The 17,768-nt window shown below is 42.1% G+C and overlaps 1 protein-coding gene across 8 annotated transcripts in view; it reads right to left on the bottom strand.

Annotated features, from left to right (window-relative positions):
- Nucleotides 1-17,768, bottom strand: part of pde8a (phosphodiesterase 8A) — a 145,964-nt gene that overhangs the window by 38,591 nt on the left and 89,605 nt on the right. For 7 of the 8 annotated variants that reach the window (XR_010020210.1, XM_063066327.1, XM_063066320.1 and 4 more), the window contains 7 exons: nt 10,167-10,255; nt 7,559-7,607; nt 7,427-7,475; nt 4,061-4,135; nt 1,871-1,941; nt 1,435-1,596; nt 221-266 (listed from right to left, as the gene is read on the bottom strand). Coding sequence is in view for 7 of the 8 variants with exons in the window: in XM_063066327.1 (XP_062922397.1) it covers nt 221-266; nt 1,435-1,596; nt 1,871-1,941; nt 4,061-4,135; nt 7,427-7,475; nt 7,559-7,607; nt 10,167-10,255 (541 nt within the window). In the remaining variant the exon portion in view is untranslated. The remainder of the gene's footprint in view (nt 1-220; nt 267-1,434; nt 1,597-1,870; nt 1,942-4,060; nt 4,136-7,426; nt 7,476-7,558; nt 7,608-10,166; nt 10,256-17,768) is intronic. The other variant, XM_063066321.1, reaches the window with a different exon arrangement.

Below are 17,768 nucleotides of genomic sequence, written 5' to 3'. Positions count from 1 at the left end.
GCTGCTAAGTTAACAAATTTCACGTCACATGCCAGTGATAATAAACCTGATTCTGATTGGTAATACAACAAGAGTGGAACAGGGCCACGATCATCTCTTCCTTCATTGCCCTTCTCACTACAAACCTCATACTAATTAATACCCAGAAGGTCTTAGTAATCAACCGCATGAGAAAACTCAAAACCAGATAGGAAACTCTGATGAAACTATACCAACTTACTTTTATTGAAGACGTACTCATGTCCAGATGGTTTCCGCAAGCCATCCTACAGACACCAAGAGAGCAGAGTTACATGGTCATACCATTACTCAATAATCTGTTACGTGAGACACCAACAGTATTGCACTTTTGTTGAGAATGCTTTCAGATTGAACAAGTACCAGTCAGCTGTTAGTACTGGAGTCCAGAATAGCAGCTCCATTCCTCGAAATGTCTTCATTTGCTAAAAATTACAGAAAGCAAAATAGCTGATGTCTCCTCACCCACCTGGTGATGTCTTGACCCTTGAGAAGGACATGTGGCAGCTCAAGGTCATTGAACCTTTGTCTCGAACATTTTAAATCAGATGAATCAATAAAAATTGGTACTTCAACACTCAGCAGGAAATATTATAGTGTCAGGCTTGGGATATGATGCACTGCTTTTACCATCACGAAAAAGCAATTGATGAATGAGAAACACTCCCCTTCCCAGCACAACCCGCCCGTCATCATTCATCCCTCCTCAATCCTGAAAGAGTTTCAAGAGGGAAGAGTAAATATTATCAATACATCACAATAGAAGGTAGGGTGGGATAGAGGCTCGTAGTTGAAGGGATAATGAGCAGGTGGAAGAAGGTGGGGTAAAGGAGGTGAACAAAGGGAAAGGAAGACTAGGTGGATGGGTGAGTACGTGTGGGTTATCTGAAATTGAAAAATTTACTATTAGTACCCTGGGGCTTGTAGACTACCCACAGAATGGGTGACATTTTCTTCCAGTTTGCATTCGGCATTTCCATAGCAACAGAGAAGGTCAGGGTCAGCCTGAGAGTGGGTAGGTGGGGTAAAATGACAAGCAATGGGAGTGTTGCTCTGGGGTTCTCCCACACACACATCCATGCATCTTCTCCCTATGCTGACCTCCCCCTCCCCATAACCCCACCTGGTTCCAACCTCTCACTAAGCAGCCTCTATGGCAGACCCTCCCGACCTCCACAATGCTCTGGCGATCTTTCCTCTTCCCTCTCAGTCCCAATGCAGGACCTTACACCTTGTCCCTCCACAAATGCTGTTTGACCTGTTGCCTTGTTTCAGTCTTGCTCCTTGTTCCTGATTTCAGTATCTGCAGTCTCTTTTGTCCTCTGTATTCAGTCTAACAAATGCACTGCAAGGCTTCTGATGTTCCACAGAATTTTGTAAAATGATTCTAAAGAACATGGTTCAAAGCGAACTTACCGACATCAAGCCATCGACCAGATCGCTGGCGTGTGGGTCGTCATCCTTGCCGAGCTGTGGCGAGTACAGTTCTGTGGTCCGGAGGATTTCCAACACACGATCCAAGGCTTCAGCCACTCCATCAGAGCTGTTCTCTTGCGCTACATTTATTATATTTATTACCTTCAAATGAAGTTTAACAGACTGGTTATCCCACTGGATTTGCTGCAAACCAAAGCCGTGCTATTTACAATCAGTAGACAAGAAATAACTGGCAAGCGGCAACACATCCCCCACAGTTCTATGTAAGCAGACCACCACAATAAGCAAGGCTGCAACTCTGTGTACACAAAGTATTCATTCCATTGCACACTCATTATTTTATACCAGTTTAAGTTAAATATAATTTAATCACTTTAAAATAACTACATCAGGACTAATTTCCAGTTAGTTCTACCTTGGTAATTGGTGCCTCAATGGTCATGGAATGTATCCTAGCAATAGAGGATCTCCGAGCCTGGTTGCTACCTGTGTAATGAACAAAGAAACAAATAAAATCTAAAAGGTGATGAACTTGTGCAGAATGCATCTTCTATAATTTTTCTACACCTCGTATTGACCTTTACTCTGGATTCTGTGAAGAACTGGTAGTGGTCAAAGTACTGGCAAAGATTCTAAGGCAGAGTTTAAAACCATTTAAAATTAGGAACTCAAATGGTATGCTTGCTTTTATTATCGAGGCATTGAGTGCATGAGTAAAGATGTCATACTGCAGTTACTGAATAACTGTGCCTGAAAAAAAAAAGCTTTGGTTACCTTGCCTAAAAACACACTTGCCATGCAGAGTGGGTGACAGATTCACAAGAATGGTTCCCGGGATACTAGGTTTGCCATCCAGAGATAGATCAAATAGATTTGGTCTGTACTCCCTGCAGTTTACAAGGATGAGACAGGATCTATTTCAAAACTTAGAAAATTCCTACATGGCTCAATAACATGGACATAGATCTTTCCTCCGAATGAGGTTCAGAGGGTTACAATCTCAGCCTTAGAGGTAGGCAAAGACCAAGACGAGGAAGAGTTTCTTTTCAGAGGGTGTCAAATTCTTGTGATTTTCTGTTACCTGTCAGCAATTTAATCAAAACTGAGACCAATAGACTTATGGAAATTAAGGGATTTAAGATGACATTGAAGGGCAATGGTCTGGATTAGTGAGCATGCCTGAAACATCAGATGATCTACTCCCAACTCTTACACTCTGTTATTCCCTACCATCTAAGGAAAGATGGTGCTAACAAACTTTTGAGGTGATAACACAGAGGTTCATTAAGGGTAGCACCTACAATTGGTCTACATATATTTTGACAGACCTATCAGAAGAACCTTTAAAAGGGGCACCAGTTCATCATTTGGGTTTGTGAGAGACGGCAAAGGGAAAAGGTCGGAAGTTTTAGTGAACAGAGGCTTGTCTGCAGTGAAGTTCAACGAGGCTCACATTAGGTCAGTGGTTTGTTGCAGTATGTATCAAAGATTTAGGCTTCAACACAAGGCCCATAATCAGGAATGTGTCCATACTGGTAACATGTTTGGCATTGAGGAAAAGTGATAAACTGCAGAAAGATATGAACTGATGGGTCACGTGAAGAGGAAAACAGCGAACAGAATATAGTCCACGTACTGCAATTAGGAAGGGCAAATGAAGGAAGTGTATGATACATGACAGGACAGAGAGGAGTAGAATACAGCAGTTAGGAAGACAGCAAAATCAGCACGCAGGATACCCTTCCCCGAAGCAATTTCTCATCCATCCTAAATTGCCAGCTCCTTGTCAACTGTCTAACCTTATACCTAAATCCTCCAACACAGCCAGTTTAAAAATACCCTAAAATGCGTCACATTAGATCCCAAAATAAAACTGGAGTCACAGTTGATGCAATATGTAAATAACTCGAGTGTTTGAAAAATAATTTCTGTGAGACTTTAAACAATTTAAAGGGTTTTTTAAAAGAATATTTCATTTTTCAGGGTCTAAAACTACGCATCCTGTCCGGTATTTTTAGAAAAGACTGGAGGATGAATAGGTTATTCAACTGATCGAGCTTGCAGGGGTGATCCAGTCTGATCTCAGCACCATTCACACATGCTCTCCCTGGACCTCTCTGTAGCTCATGCCTGCCAGTCTCCACCTTGAATATATCCCACAACTCTCAGGGAGGCAGGGAAAGAATCCAGAAAATTATAACCCCAAAATTATAACTCATCTCCTTCATAGCTGGACAAGTGATTATCCTGAAACCATGTTTTCTGGATACAGATGTACCCACCCAGGAGAAACATCACATAAATCAAGTTTTCATCTCTCCACAGAATCAGATGTTTCAATAAGACCACTCTTCATTCTTCTATATTTGATAGAATATGGGGCAAACCCTCTCAACTTTTCTTCAAATGTCAGCCCCTTCTATACACTGCCTCCAATGCAAAAACATTATTCTTCAAATACAGAGGCCAAAACTGCACAGTGTTACAGGTGCGGGCTCAGTGTCTCCAACTTTGCACCAAATTTAACCTTTTTATACTCCGGCATGCACACACCTACAATAAACAGACAGCAGAGGTTATTGCAACCTTGCTGCAAATCACATACCATCACTCCCTCGTGATGTGTTGGATCTGACATCAGAACTTTTCCTCCTGCCTTTGTACTTTGAAGTACAGATTTCTAGAAAAGAAGCAACGAACTGTTAAAAAGACATCAGCAACAGCTGCAGGAATGCTTTCAGTGACTGGTTAAATACGTGTGCAGAGTACAAGCGCACGTCAATGTGCCATTACTAACAATGGCAGTGTGTCGGGGAGGGGCTCGTCTGCTGAGCTCCACCTTCATACACCACACTTTCCTGACATCAAGACATTGCAGTCCAGTCCACAGATCCCGAGCTATCATCACAAACTATTAACCAATATCAGCCATTCTAAAGTGAACACCAACTCCTTATTCCTCTTTTGCACCATTGTCCTGACGAAAAGTCACGGCCCAAGATGTCAACTCCATGGATGCTGCCTGACCCGATGAGTTCCTCTAGCATTTTGTGTGAATTGCTCAGGGTTTCCAGCATCTGTAGAATTTTTTGCGTTTATACAGCGAGAGCTCTTTTTGTAACATACCTTGCACTGTACTGTAACCACAAAATAACAAATTTCACGGCATAGATCAGTGATAATAAATCCGATTCCAATCTTCCAGCTAAGTACAGTTGATAAGGATGAGGTTTCGGGGCTCTAAGAAGCACATGATGAAACAGGTTCAAGTCAGCATGGTTTCCTTAAGGAGAAATCTTGCTTGACAAATCTATTGGAATTCTTTGAGGAAATAACAGACAGGATAGACAAAGAATAATCTGTGATTGTCGTTTACTTGGATTTTCAGAGTGCTTTTGGCAAGGTGCCACACATGAGGCTGCTGAACAAGGCAAGAGCCCATGGTATTACAGGAAAGATATGAGCGCAAATAGAAGAATGGCTACTGGCGGAAGGCAAACAGTGGAAACAAAAGGGACCATTTCTGGTTGGCTGCTGGTGACTACTGGTGTTCTGCAGGGGCTGCTTTTTCACATTATATGTTAATGACCAGGATGATGCACTTGTACTTGATGGAGTTTAGAAGAATGAGTTGTATTTCATTGAAACCTACCGAATATTGAATGGCCTAGAGTGGATGTGGAGAGGATGTTTCCAAGTGAGGGTATCTAGGACTAGAAGGCACAGCCTCAGAATAAAAGGACATCCCTTCGGAATAGAGATCAGGAGAAATTTCTTTAGCCAGGGGGTGGCTGCTCTGTGGAATCCATTGTCACAGGCAGGTGTGGAGGCCAGGTCATTGGCTTATATACAACCAAAGGTTGACAGGCTCTTGATTAGTAAGGGTGTCAATGGCTATAGCCATTGAAGGGAGGAGAATAAAGAGAAGGGAAAGTAAGTCAGCCATGATCGAAAGGTGAGGCAGACTCAATGGACTGAATGGCCTAATCCTATTCCTACGTCTTACAAAAGATTAAAAGCTTTCTTCTGGGGCAAGGTTTGAACAGAGCCCAAAGTTCAGACTGGCTCAAGTTAATAAGACAATTGTTAACTTCACATCAAGACCAAGTAAAAGTTGTGAACTTATTCTAACAGCTCACTACATCTTCTTGACTGTGTCCAATGTGTTACTTCCATTATCTTTTGTTACTGGTGGACATTACTACAGGAAATAGAGCAGTTTCAGTGGCAGGAGGATAAGCAAGCAGAGGACTAGATCTTTGGCCAATTCCCCAAAAACAGGAGATAAAGATGATCTTTCCTTGACACCATGTAATGCAGTGCCACAAAGACCTAGGAATCACATTCAAGAACAATTAGCAAAGGGGGAACCCGACAAATACCTGAAGGGGAACACTTATAAAGACAAGGAATAAGTTCGAGCACTTGCAAACAGCTAGCAGGGATGTTCAAATGGTTCCATTCATTATCACAGAATGTATACAGTATACAACCTGAATGAATACTTGTCTTCGCAGACATCCGCAAAAAACAGAACCCCAAAGTGAACAACAGAAAAACGTTAGGACCCCAAAGCACCTCTCCTTCTCCCCCTCAAGAGCAACAGCAAGCAAAGCATCATCCTCTCTCCTCCCCCCGTTTCAGCAGAGCATCAGTGCCCACTCTCTACCAAGCAACAGCAAAGTACACAAAGAGAGACCATGATCTCAGTCAACAAAAACTATTGTCTACCCGACAGACTCTCTCTCTCACTAACAAGGGTCAGAGAGGTATCACCCATTTTTCCCCACAGAGAAAGGGGAAATTGACAGTCAGTTATAAAGTCAGTCTGCTACATCACATTTTATTTTGAGATTCCTGACTCAAGAATCAGCGGCAAACTCTCCCCCCACCATTGAGAGAAAGAGAGAGAGTGCAACCATTCGACTACAGAAACTCTGTCCATACATCCACTGCAGCAAAATCCTGATTTTGCATCTCCCACAATGCCTCAGTTGGCAACACCAGCCTGGAATCAGTCATACACAGGGCCACACCACAGAGGCAACATCTTCCAAGCTGCACCCGGAGAATGTCGGAAGATGGTTGGCCAACAAGCTCCAGGAATGGGAACTCATTCACTGTGAAAAAAGCAGAGTGCCACAAAAACCAAAGTGATGATGTACCTGGCCTGACTCAGTGCTATACCATTCAGTGCATCATTGAACTATACATCTGATTTCATAAATTATGAATAGATTGTTTAGTTTAGCACTGTGGGTATACTTCCTGCTATGCACAAATTAGGATATTGTCATGGGAAATTTCTTATTAAACTGTACAAGTTCCAGAAATTGCTGGAAAATATTCACAAAACAGATCTCCGGCATTATCTGAATGTGTTGCAGCCATATTCAGTCACTCCGGCATCACCATCTCTCATCCCTCTCCATCATCTAATGGAGCATTTCCCACGATGCACTAGCTAAACACTTGTCCATGCAGTGAGGAACACATTTGTGATCAGCAATAAATATAGCTTCTCACATTGAACTCAAATGCAGAAACCCCTTTCTCACTTGGGCTAGACTCCTCTTCATTCTAATCAAGATCCATGCACCATAAGAAAGAGGAATAGGAGTAGGCCATCTGGCCTGTCGAGCCTGCACCACCATTCAATATGACCATGGACTCATCTCCACCTACCTGTCTTTTCCCCATAACCCTCAATTCCCCTACTATGCAAAAATCTATCCGACCTGGTCTTAAATATATTTACTGAGGTAGCCTCTACTGCTTCATTGAGCAGGGAATTCTACAGATTCACCACTCTCCAGGAAGAGCAGTTCCTCCTCATCTCCGTCCTAAATCTACTCCCCCGAATCTTGAGGCTATGTCACCAGGTACACCACTGTTAGTAACAACACTGGTACTCAGTTTGCTGCTTCAAGAGATATACAGAAGGAAGACATCGAGGAATACAGTACTGTACCTGTTTGTGACTCAACGTGAAGTCGATCAGACAATCTGGGTGTGTCAGCCTGTAAAAGCAAACACTGATCACAGGAAAGAAACTGCAGCAGAAGACAAGAAAAGGAAGCAGGCACCAATGACACACACCTACCTTGCTGTCATTACATGGAGTCTTAATAGACACATAGTGTCTAATCTTCCTATGAGAAAAGAAGCTCGAATTAGAAATTCCTACAACAAAGATTTCACATGACAAGTAGAACTAAACACACGATGAGTGGATTCTGGGAGGTTTTGCCTCTGCATTTAACCTGAAATAGGAAGTCCCTTCAGTAACCAAAAATACCAATTCCATCTGATCAAGATCACGTTTCTTTTTTTTTAATTTTATTTTTATTTGGATAAGGAATTCACAAATATCATGTACTTTTTTCACACATATAACCTTTTCCATTTTTTTATATGTATAAAACTATAATTATTTATACATTCTTCAGTACACATTGAGATGATATAAAAGGAAATTAGACACTTAAATAGATAATTATGTACTGTGGTAATTCTAATCTATTAGGCTAAGTAATGGTATTAGTTGTTAAGAAAAATAGTAATAATAGTTTCCATATATCTCTTCTGGACCATTTCTACTGGTCCAAAATATTGTATGTAAGCCTATGTAACAACCATTGTAGGTGTTTATATCCTAATTTGTTCATGCTTGCTCCTGCCCCCAGACATAATTATCCAATCCCTATGTACTTATTTACTTAATTTTATCATTTTTTTATCCCTTTCCCAAATCTTTCCCTTTACTTGTGTTAATTCTCTATTTTCCAAAAGAAAACAAAAAAAAAGACATTTAGACTAGGGGTGCTTACGTTAGCAATATTACTGTGTTGATGAGAAGAGCAGTATAAATCATTAGGAGAGTCATCTAAAGTCTCTTCGCATTGGGGTTATATATTCAATCCATTTATTCCAGATTTGATAAAATTTTTCTTTTTGAATTCTCAGGGAGTAAGTCAACTTTTCCATTTTAAATATTTCCAAGATAATTTCGTGCCAATCTTCTAATGTAGGTGGTATTGGATTTAGCCACTTTCTAGTGACTGATTTCTTACTTGCCGCTAAGAGGGCCTGCAGCAACTTTATATCTTCCTTCTGTTCAAGAAACAATACATGCCCCAAATAGAGCATCTCAAAGTTCAGAGGTATCTGGGTCCTAAGTACCTTAACTAATGTTCTATGAATGCCTTACCAATATAGACTTAATTTATGGCAATCCCAGAAAATATGAAAATGATTTGCCTCCTTGGAGCTGCACCTTCTCCAACACGTCACGTTTGTATCTTTATATTTTTCCTGATATGGGGTCTTGAAGTATCTTATAATGTTTTTCCAACAATGTTCTCTCCAAGTCAAAGAATTAGTCGAGGACCATTGAAAGCTGCAGTTTTTCCCCCAAGCCTCCTCTGAAAGTACCAACCCTGCTTCTTTCTCCCACTCCTCTTTAATATACAGTGTGTTTACATTTTTAGCATGGGAGAGTGCATTATATAATCGAGAAACTGATTTACTAGGTATTGAACTGCAAGCCGAATTCAGAATCTTGAAAAATTCTAATTCTACTGTTGATAGGTCTGTATATCTACAACTCTGGTTAACATAGTTTCGTACTTGAAGGTACCTAAAAAAGTCATTGTGTTCTAGGCCATGTTTGTCCTATAGGATTTGGAAACTTTGTAATACTCTTTTATCTATAAATGAGAGATAGGTTGTAAGACCTTTCCTTATCCATAGCTCAAATCTTTTATCTCCTCTGTTGGGAAGGAATTCGGTATCATATGCACACCATCTGAAGAGTTTTAACATGTTATTAATTCCACATGAATTAACCACCTTCTGCCATACTTTTAATGTAAGACTTATCCCAAGATCACGTTTCAACTCTGGATAGTTCCACTGACTCAGGAAGCAATTTTCACGGTGTTCTGTTCAATACCAGGTGCACAGTTTACAGTCAATTCCAACTCTGTAGATTTGGGCACAATAGCCTAATTCTGCTCCTATGTCTTATGGTCTAACCAGCTACTCTGCAGGCCTTCATTTTGTCTCTAAATAATTCTGAATATCATTTTTTTCCTTTTATTTAAATATGCAGCTTAACTGTCAGTCAATGGAAGTAAAACAGGAATCAAAAAACTAAAATAGAAAACAGCATTCACATTAATTATTTTACTCCTTAAAAATCATGTTCCTGTCACACTACATCCTAATTTATTTTAAAAAACACAAACAGATGGAAGCACAAGCAATTTCTTTCCTAAAGTATCAGCATTCTAGGTTCAGGTTTTTATCTCCTGATCCTTAAAACTTCTGCTCAACAAATAATTAACTCTCAACTTCTGAGTATGCCAGAATGAGCTGGTGCTGGATCATTCTTCAAATCAGAGGAGGCATACGAAGCCATGAAGAGATACTGTCCTTTGTCACTGGCTACAAATCAACTCTTTCCCAATAAATTGTGTTAGCCTTAAATTATTTGAGATTGAAAGGGAAGAAGGAAAAGAACTGAAGCCAGGCATTGGCTCAATATACCTCAGAGAAAGGGGCACAGTGTGATTCATTGTGCAAGTTTGAGAAGCTTTGGACTACAGGACAAGTAGTAAAACTTGTATATCATGGTCACAGAGGTAGATATACAACACTGAGATACAGTAGTCTGCTTGATAGATCTGATACACATATACTGAACTCACCCTCCCTGTCCTACGACAGGCATTATCCTCGCATTTTGGCGAATGCTATCTCCATTTCTCTTTGTCCCATAGTACATTCCTTGCCATTCCTGAAAGCCACAAGCAGAGAGACCTTACACTAAGAATTTACTGACAGGGTTATAATGGTGTAATACAGTTTCTTCTGTGTTGAGGGGAATATCTCATAATAGTGATTTTGCTGTCAACACAAAGATTGCAGCTTTGAGGGTTATTTGAACATTCAAAGTTCGATTGACTTTCAGCAATCATAACTGAACATAGAATAGTACAGCACACCATATCATGGCTACCATAATGCCAATTTAAACTAATATCGTGTCTGCACATTATTTCTATACCTTCATTTCCCTCCATATTTATTTCAGAATAATTTAGAACGATACATGTTGCTGTCATATCTGCCTCCGCCACTTCCCCGGCAGTACATTCCAGGCACCCATCACTGTAGACAACACATAAATTGGTGGAGTCATGGATAGTGAAGGTGGTTCCCCAACAAGCCCATAGAAAACTGGGTGAGGCACTAATCCAGGTAAGTGACAGGTTATGCACCTTGGCAGCTGAAGTCAACAACTTTATTTTGTAATTTATTGTAATTGTCTTGACCAACCAAGACTCTATCAACCTCTGCCTTAAATATACATACAGACAGGCTACGTCCACACTAGACCGGATAATTTTGAAAACGCTGGTTTCACGTAAAAACCATAGGCCACACCAGGCGTTTTTGAAAATACCTCCGTCCACATTAAAACGGGTATTTGGGCGAATCTCCTCCTACTGGGCATGCGCAGGACACACAGAAAACAAGCGAAGAGGAAACGGTATACTTGGTGTGCATTTGTCCAGTTACAGACTAGAAAAACTTGAAAGGAAATTGCCAAACAAAAGACTTGGTGCATGTTTGTCCAGAAACATTTCCTACAGCCACAGTCTCTTCACCGATGAAAGGGATAACAGCTACAACTAAATGCAATAAGGCTTGTTACTGGGCAAAAGTGAAATTTGCTGTTACCTCATTTATTTGCCTTTACTTTTGCCATGTCTTTGTGTATTATTTTGCTGTACTTCACATGTGCAATAAAACAAGTTACTGGGCAAAAGTGACAATTGCATCTATTGAATGTTTGCACAAGCAATACATTAATAAAGCACCTTGTTAAATGTATAAAACATGTCTGCATCAGTGTTATCTTGTATTTCCACACAATGTTACATTAAGATGTTACACATCTATTGTCAGATATTGTTGTTGTGGTGTTGGAGGTTGCGTTCAAGAAGACAATGAAATGCCGTGCTGCTGTCACCATTTGTTCCGGCACGTCATGACAATGTTTTTAAAATTAGCCGGTTACCCTGTACACACTACAACGGCCAACCGGCGTCTTCAGATTTAAACACTCTAGAGAGCGTTTTAGAAAAGCTCCGTTTTCGGGGGAGGAAAATGCCATTTCAGTGTGGACGGACGGTCAAAACGAAGAGAAAAAGCTTGGTTATGGATTTATCCGGTCTAGTGTGGACGTAGCCTTAGCCTCCACAGCTGCTTGCAGCAACAAGTTCCACAGATTCAGCATTCTCTGGCTAAAGAAATTCCTCAACTCCATTCTAAAAGGAAACCCCTCTATTCTGAGGCTGTGCCCTCTGGTCTTAGACACTCTCACCATAGGAAACATCTTCTCTATCAAGGCCTTTCACCATTTGATAGGTTGCAATTAAGTCACCCTCATTCTTATGAAGTTCAGTAAACACAAGCCCAGAGCCAAACGCTCTTCATATGACAAGCTGTTCATTATCATTTCTGTGAACCTCCTTTGACCCCTCTTTAGTGTCAGCACATCCATGGAAACAGAAAACCTACAGCACAATACAGGCCCTTCGGCCCACAATGTTGTGCCGAACATGTACTTACTTTAGAAATTACCTAGGGTTACCCATAGTCCTCTATTTTTCTAAGCGCCATGTATCTGTCCAGGAGTCTCTTAAAAGACCCTATCGTATCCGCCTCCACCACTGTCGCCGGCAGCCCATTCCGTGCACTCACCACTCTCTGTGTAAAAAAAACTTACCCCTGACATCTCCTCTGTAACTACTTCCAAGCACCTTAAAACTCTGCCCTCTCGTTTAGAAATTTCAGCCTTGGGAAAAAGCCTCTGACTATCCACACGATCAATGCTTCTCATCATCTTGTACACCTCTATCAGGTTACCTCTCATCCTCTGCCACTCCAAGGAGAAAAGGCCAAGTTCACTCAACCTATTCTCATAAGGCATGCTCCCCAATCCAGGCAACATCCATGTAAATCTCCTCTACACCCTTTCTATGGTTTCCACATCCTTTCTGTAGTGAGGTGACCAGAACTGAGCACAGTACTCCAAATGGGGTCTAACCAAATGTCTTATATAGAAACATAGAAACATAGAAAATAGGTGCAGGAGTAGGCCATTCGGCCCTTCGAGCCTGCACCGCCATTTATTATGATCATGGCTGATCATCCAACTCAGAACCCAGCCTTCCCTCCATACCCCCTGACCCCTGTAGCCACAAGGGCCATATCTAACTTCCTTTTAAACATAGCTAATGAACTGGCCTCAACAGTTTGCTGTGGCAGAGAATTCCACAGATTCACCACTCTCTGTGTGAAGAAGTTTTTCCTAACCTCGGTCCTAAAAGGCTTCCCCTCTATCCTCAAACTGTGACCCCTCGTTCTAGACCTCCCCAACATCGGGAACAATCTTCCCGCATCTAGCCTGTCCAATCCCTTTAGGATCTTATACGTTTCAATCAGATCCCCCCTCAATCTTCTAAATTCCAACGAGTACAAGCCCAGTTCATCCAGTCTTTCTTCATATGAAAGACCTGCCATCCCAGGAATCAATCTGGTGAACCTTCTTTGTACTCCCTCTATGGCAAAGATGTCTTTCCTCAGATTAGGGGACCAAAACTGCACACAATACTCCAGGTGTGGTCTCACCAAGGCCTTGTACAACTGCAGTAGTACCTCCCTGCTCCTGTACTCGAATCCTCTCGCTATAAATGCCAGCATACCGTTCGCCTTTTTCACCGCCTGCTGTACCTGCATGCCCACTTTCAATGACTGGTGTATAATGACACCCAGGTCTCGTTGCACCTCCCCTTTTCCTAATCGGCCACCATTCAGATAATAATCTGTTTTCCTATTTTTGCCACCAAAGTGGATAACTTCACATTTATCCACATTAAATTGCATCTGCCATGAGTTTGCCCACTCACCCAACCTATCCAAGTCACCCTGCATCCTCTTAGCATCCTCCTCACTGATAACACTGCCACCCAGCTTTGTGTCATCCGCAAACTTGGAGATGCTGCATTTAATTCCCTCATCCAAGTCATTAATATATATTGTAAACAACTGGGGTCCCAGCACTGAGCCTTGCGGTACCCCACTAGTCACCGCCTGCCATTCTGAAAAGGTCCCGTTTATTCCCACTCTTTGCTTCCTGTCTGCTAACCAATTCTCCACCCACACCAATACCTTACCCCCAATACCGTGTGCTTTAAGTTTGCACACTAATCTCCTGTGTGGGACCTTGTCAAAAGCCTTTTGAAAATCCAAATATACCACATCCACTGGTTCTCCCCTATCCACTCTACTAGTTACATCCTCAAAAAATTCTATGAGATTCGTCAGACATGATTTTCCTTTCACAAATCCATGCTGACTTTGTCCGATCATTTCACCGCTTTCCAAATGTGCTGTTATCACATCTTTGATAACTGACTCCAGCAGTTTCCCCACCACCGACGTTAGGCTAACCGGCCTATAATTCCCCGGTTTCTCTCTCCCTCCTTTTTTAAAAAGTGGGGTTACATTAGCCACCCTTTTGAAAAATTATCACTAATGCGTCCACTATTTCTTGGGCCACTTCCTTAAGCACTCTGGGATGCAGACCATCTGGCCCTGGGGATTTATCTGCCTTCAATCCCTTCAATTTACCTAACACCACTTCCCTACTAACATGTATTTCGCTCAGTTCCTCCATCTCACTGGACCCTCTGTCCCTTACTATTTCTGGAAGATTATTTATGTCCTCCTTAGTGAAGACAGAACCAAAGTAATTATTCAATTGGTCTGCCATGTCCTTGCTCCCCATAATCAATTCACCTGTTTCTGTTTGCAGGGGACCTACATTTGTCTTTATCAGTCTTTTCCTTTTTACATATCTATAAAAGCTTTTACAGTCCGTTTTTATGTTCTCTGCCAGTTTTCTCTCATAATCTTTTTTCCCCTTCCTAATTAAGCCCTTTGTCCTCCTCTGCTGAACTCTGAATTTCTCCCAGTCCTCAGGTGAGCCACTTTCTCTGGCTAATTTGTATGCTACTTCTTTGGAATTGATACTATCCCTAATTTCTCTTGTCAGCCACGGGTGCACTACCTTCCTTGATTTATTCTTTTGCCAAACTGGGATGAACAATTGTTGTAGTTCATCCATGCAACCTTTAAATGCCTGCCATTGCATATCCACCGTCAATCCTTGAAGTGTCATTTGCCAGTCTATCTTAGCTAATTCACGTCTCATACCTCAAAGTTACCCCTCTTTAAGTTCAGAACCTTTGTTTCTGAATTAACTACGTCACTCTCCATGTTAATGAAGAATTCCACCATATTATGGTCACTCTTACCCAAGGGGCCTCTCACGACAAGATCGCTAATTAACCCTTCCTCATTGCTTAAAACCCAGTCCAGAATAGCCTGCTCTCTAGTCGGTTCCTCGACATGTTGGTTCAAAAAACCATCCCGCATACATTCCAAGAAATCCTCTTCCTCAGCACCTTTACCAATTTGGTTCACCCAGTCTACATGTAGATTGAAGTCACCCATTATAACTGCTGTTCCTTTATTGCACACATTTCTAATTTCCTGTTTAATACCATCTCCGACCTCACTACTACTGTTAGGTGGCCTGTACACAACTCCCACCAGCATCTTCTGCCCCTTAGTGTTACGCAGCTCTACCCATATCGATTCCACATCTTCCCGGCTTATGTCCTTCCTTTCTATTGCATTAATCTCTTTTTTAACCAGCAACACCACCCCACCTCCCCTTCCTTCATGTCTATCCCTCCTGAATATTGAATATCCCTGAACGTTGAGCTCCCATCCCTGGTCACCCTGGAGCCATGTCTCTGTGATCCCAACTATATCATAATCATTAATAACAATCTGCACTTTCAATTCATCCACCTTATTACGAATGCTCCTTGCATTGACACATAAAGCCTTCAGGCGCTCTTTTACAACTCTCTTAGCCCTTTTTAATGCTTGCCCTGGATTTGTCGGCCTGCCACTTTTACTTTTCCCCTTTGTACTTTTTGCTTCTACGCTCACTTTACACCCCTCTGTCTCTCTGCACTGGTTCCCATCCCTCTGTTGTGAACTAACCTCCTCACACCTAGCCGCTTTAATTTGATTCCCACCCCCCAACCATTCTAGTTTAAAGTCACCTCAGTAGCCCCCGCTAATCTCCCTGCCAGGATATTGGTCCCCCTAGGATTTAAGTGTAAGCCGTCCTTTTTGTACAGGTCACACCTGCGCCAAAAGAGGTCCCAATGATCCAAAAACTTGAATCCCTGCCCCCTGCTCCAATCCCTCAGCCACGCATTTATCCTCCACCTCATCGCATTCCTACTCTCACTGTCGCGTGGCACAGGCAGTAATCCCGAGATTACTACCTTTGCGGTCCTTTTTCTCAACTCCCTTCCTAGCTCCCTATATTCTTCTTTCAGGACCTCATCCCTTTTCCTACCTATGTCATTGGTACCTATATGTACCAGGACCTCTGGCTCTTCACCCTCCCACTTCAGGATATCTTGGACACGATCAGAAATATCCCGGACCCTGGCACCAGGGAGGCAAACTACCATCCGAGTCTCTGGACTGCGTCCACAGAATCGCCTATCTGACCCCCTTACTATCGAGTCCCCTATCACAACTGCCCTCCTCTTCCTTGCCCTACCCTTCTGAGCTACAGGGCCAGACTCTGTGCCGGAGGCAGGGCCACTGTCGCTTCCCCCGGGTAAGCTGTCCCCCCCAACAGTACTCAAACAGGAGTACCTGTTGTTAAGGGGCACAGCCGCCGGGGTACTCCCCATCACCTGCCTTATATAACTCAAACATTGCCTCACGCCCCACGGTTGATGAATGCCAATGCATCATATGCCTTCTTAATCAGAGACAACCTGCGCAGCCTGCCCTATGGACTCGGACCCCAAGATCCCTCTGATCCTCCACACTGCCAAGAGTCTTGCCACTAATACTATATTCTGCCATCATATTTGACCTATCCTTTCTAAGAGGCCCAAAACTGCTCATAATACTCCAAATGAAGCCTTACCAGTGCCTGAGAAGTCTCAACATTACATCCTTGATTTTATATTCTAGTCCCTGGATATGAATGCTAACATCACATTTGCCTTTCTCACCACGGACTCAACCTGCAAATTAACCTTGAGGGAATCCTGCACAAGGACTCCCGAGGCCCTTTGTGTCTCAGATTTTTGTATTTTCTCTCCAATTAGAAAACAGTCAATCCTTTCATTTCTTCTATCAAAGTGTATGATCATACATTTCCTGACACTGTATTCCATCTGCCATTTCTTTGCCCATTCCCCTAAAATGTCTGTCCTTCTGCAGCCTACTTCCTCAGATCTACCTGCCCCTCCACCCATCTTCATATTGTCTGCAATCTTTGCAACAAATCCATCAATTTCATCATCCAAATCATTAACATAGAATGTAAAATGAATTGGTCTCAACCCAGACCCTTGTGGAACACCACTAGTCACCGGCAGCCAACTAAATTTATTCCCAGTCCTTGCCTCTTGCCAATCAGCCACTGCTTTATCCATGCTAAAATCTTTCCTGTAATACCAGGTGCTCTTACCTTGTTAAGCAGCCTCACTGTGGCACCTTGTCCAAAGCCTGAAAATCCAAGCACATAACATCAACCGATTCTCCTTTGTCTATTCTGATTGTTATTTCTTCAAATTCCAATAGATTTGTCAGGCAAGCTTTTCCCTTGAGGAAACCATGCTACGGCCTATTTTATCATGTGCCTCCAAGTACCCCAAAACCACATCCTTAACAATTGACTCCAACATATTCCCAACAACTGAGGTCAGACTGACTGGCCTCTAATTTCCTTTCTTCTGCCTCTCTCCTTTCTTGAAGAGTGGAGTGATATTTGCAATTTTCATCTTCTGGAACTATTCTAGGATCTAGTGATTCTTGAAAGATGATTACTAATGCCTCCACAATCTCTTCAGCCACCTCCTTCCGAATCCCAAGGTGTGCTTACCTTCAGACCTATAATTTTGCCAAGAACCTTTTCCCTGGCAATTGTAACTTCACATACTTTATGACGCCTGAAACTTCCACCATGCTACTAATGTCCTCCACAGTGAAGACTGTTGCAAAATACTTATTCAGTTCGTCCACCATTTCCTTATCCCCCATTACCTCTCCAGCAGTCCGATATCCACTCTCATTTTTCTTTTACATTTTACGTATCTGAAGAAATGTTTGTTATCCTCTGTATTATTGGC

Source organism: Mobula hypostoma, chromosome 13, assembly GCF_963921235.1.
Source record: "Mobula hypostoma chromosome 13, sMobHyp1.1, whole genome shotgun sequence".
Lineage (NCBI taxonomy): Eukaryota > Metazoa > Chordata > Chondrichthyes > Myliobatiformes > Myliobatidae > Mobula > Mobula hypostoma.
Note: the sequence above shows the minus strand (reverse complement) of the source record. Positions and strands in the feature narration are given on the sequence as shown.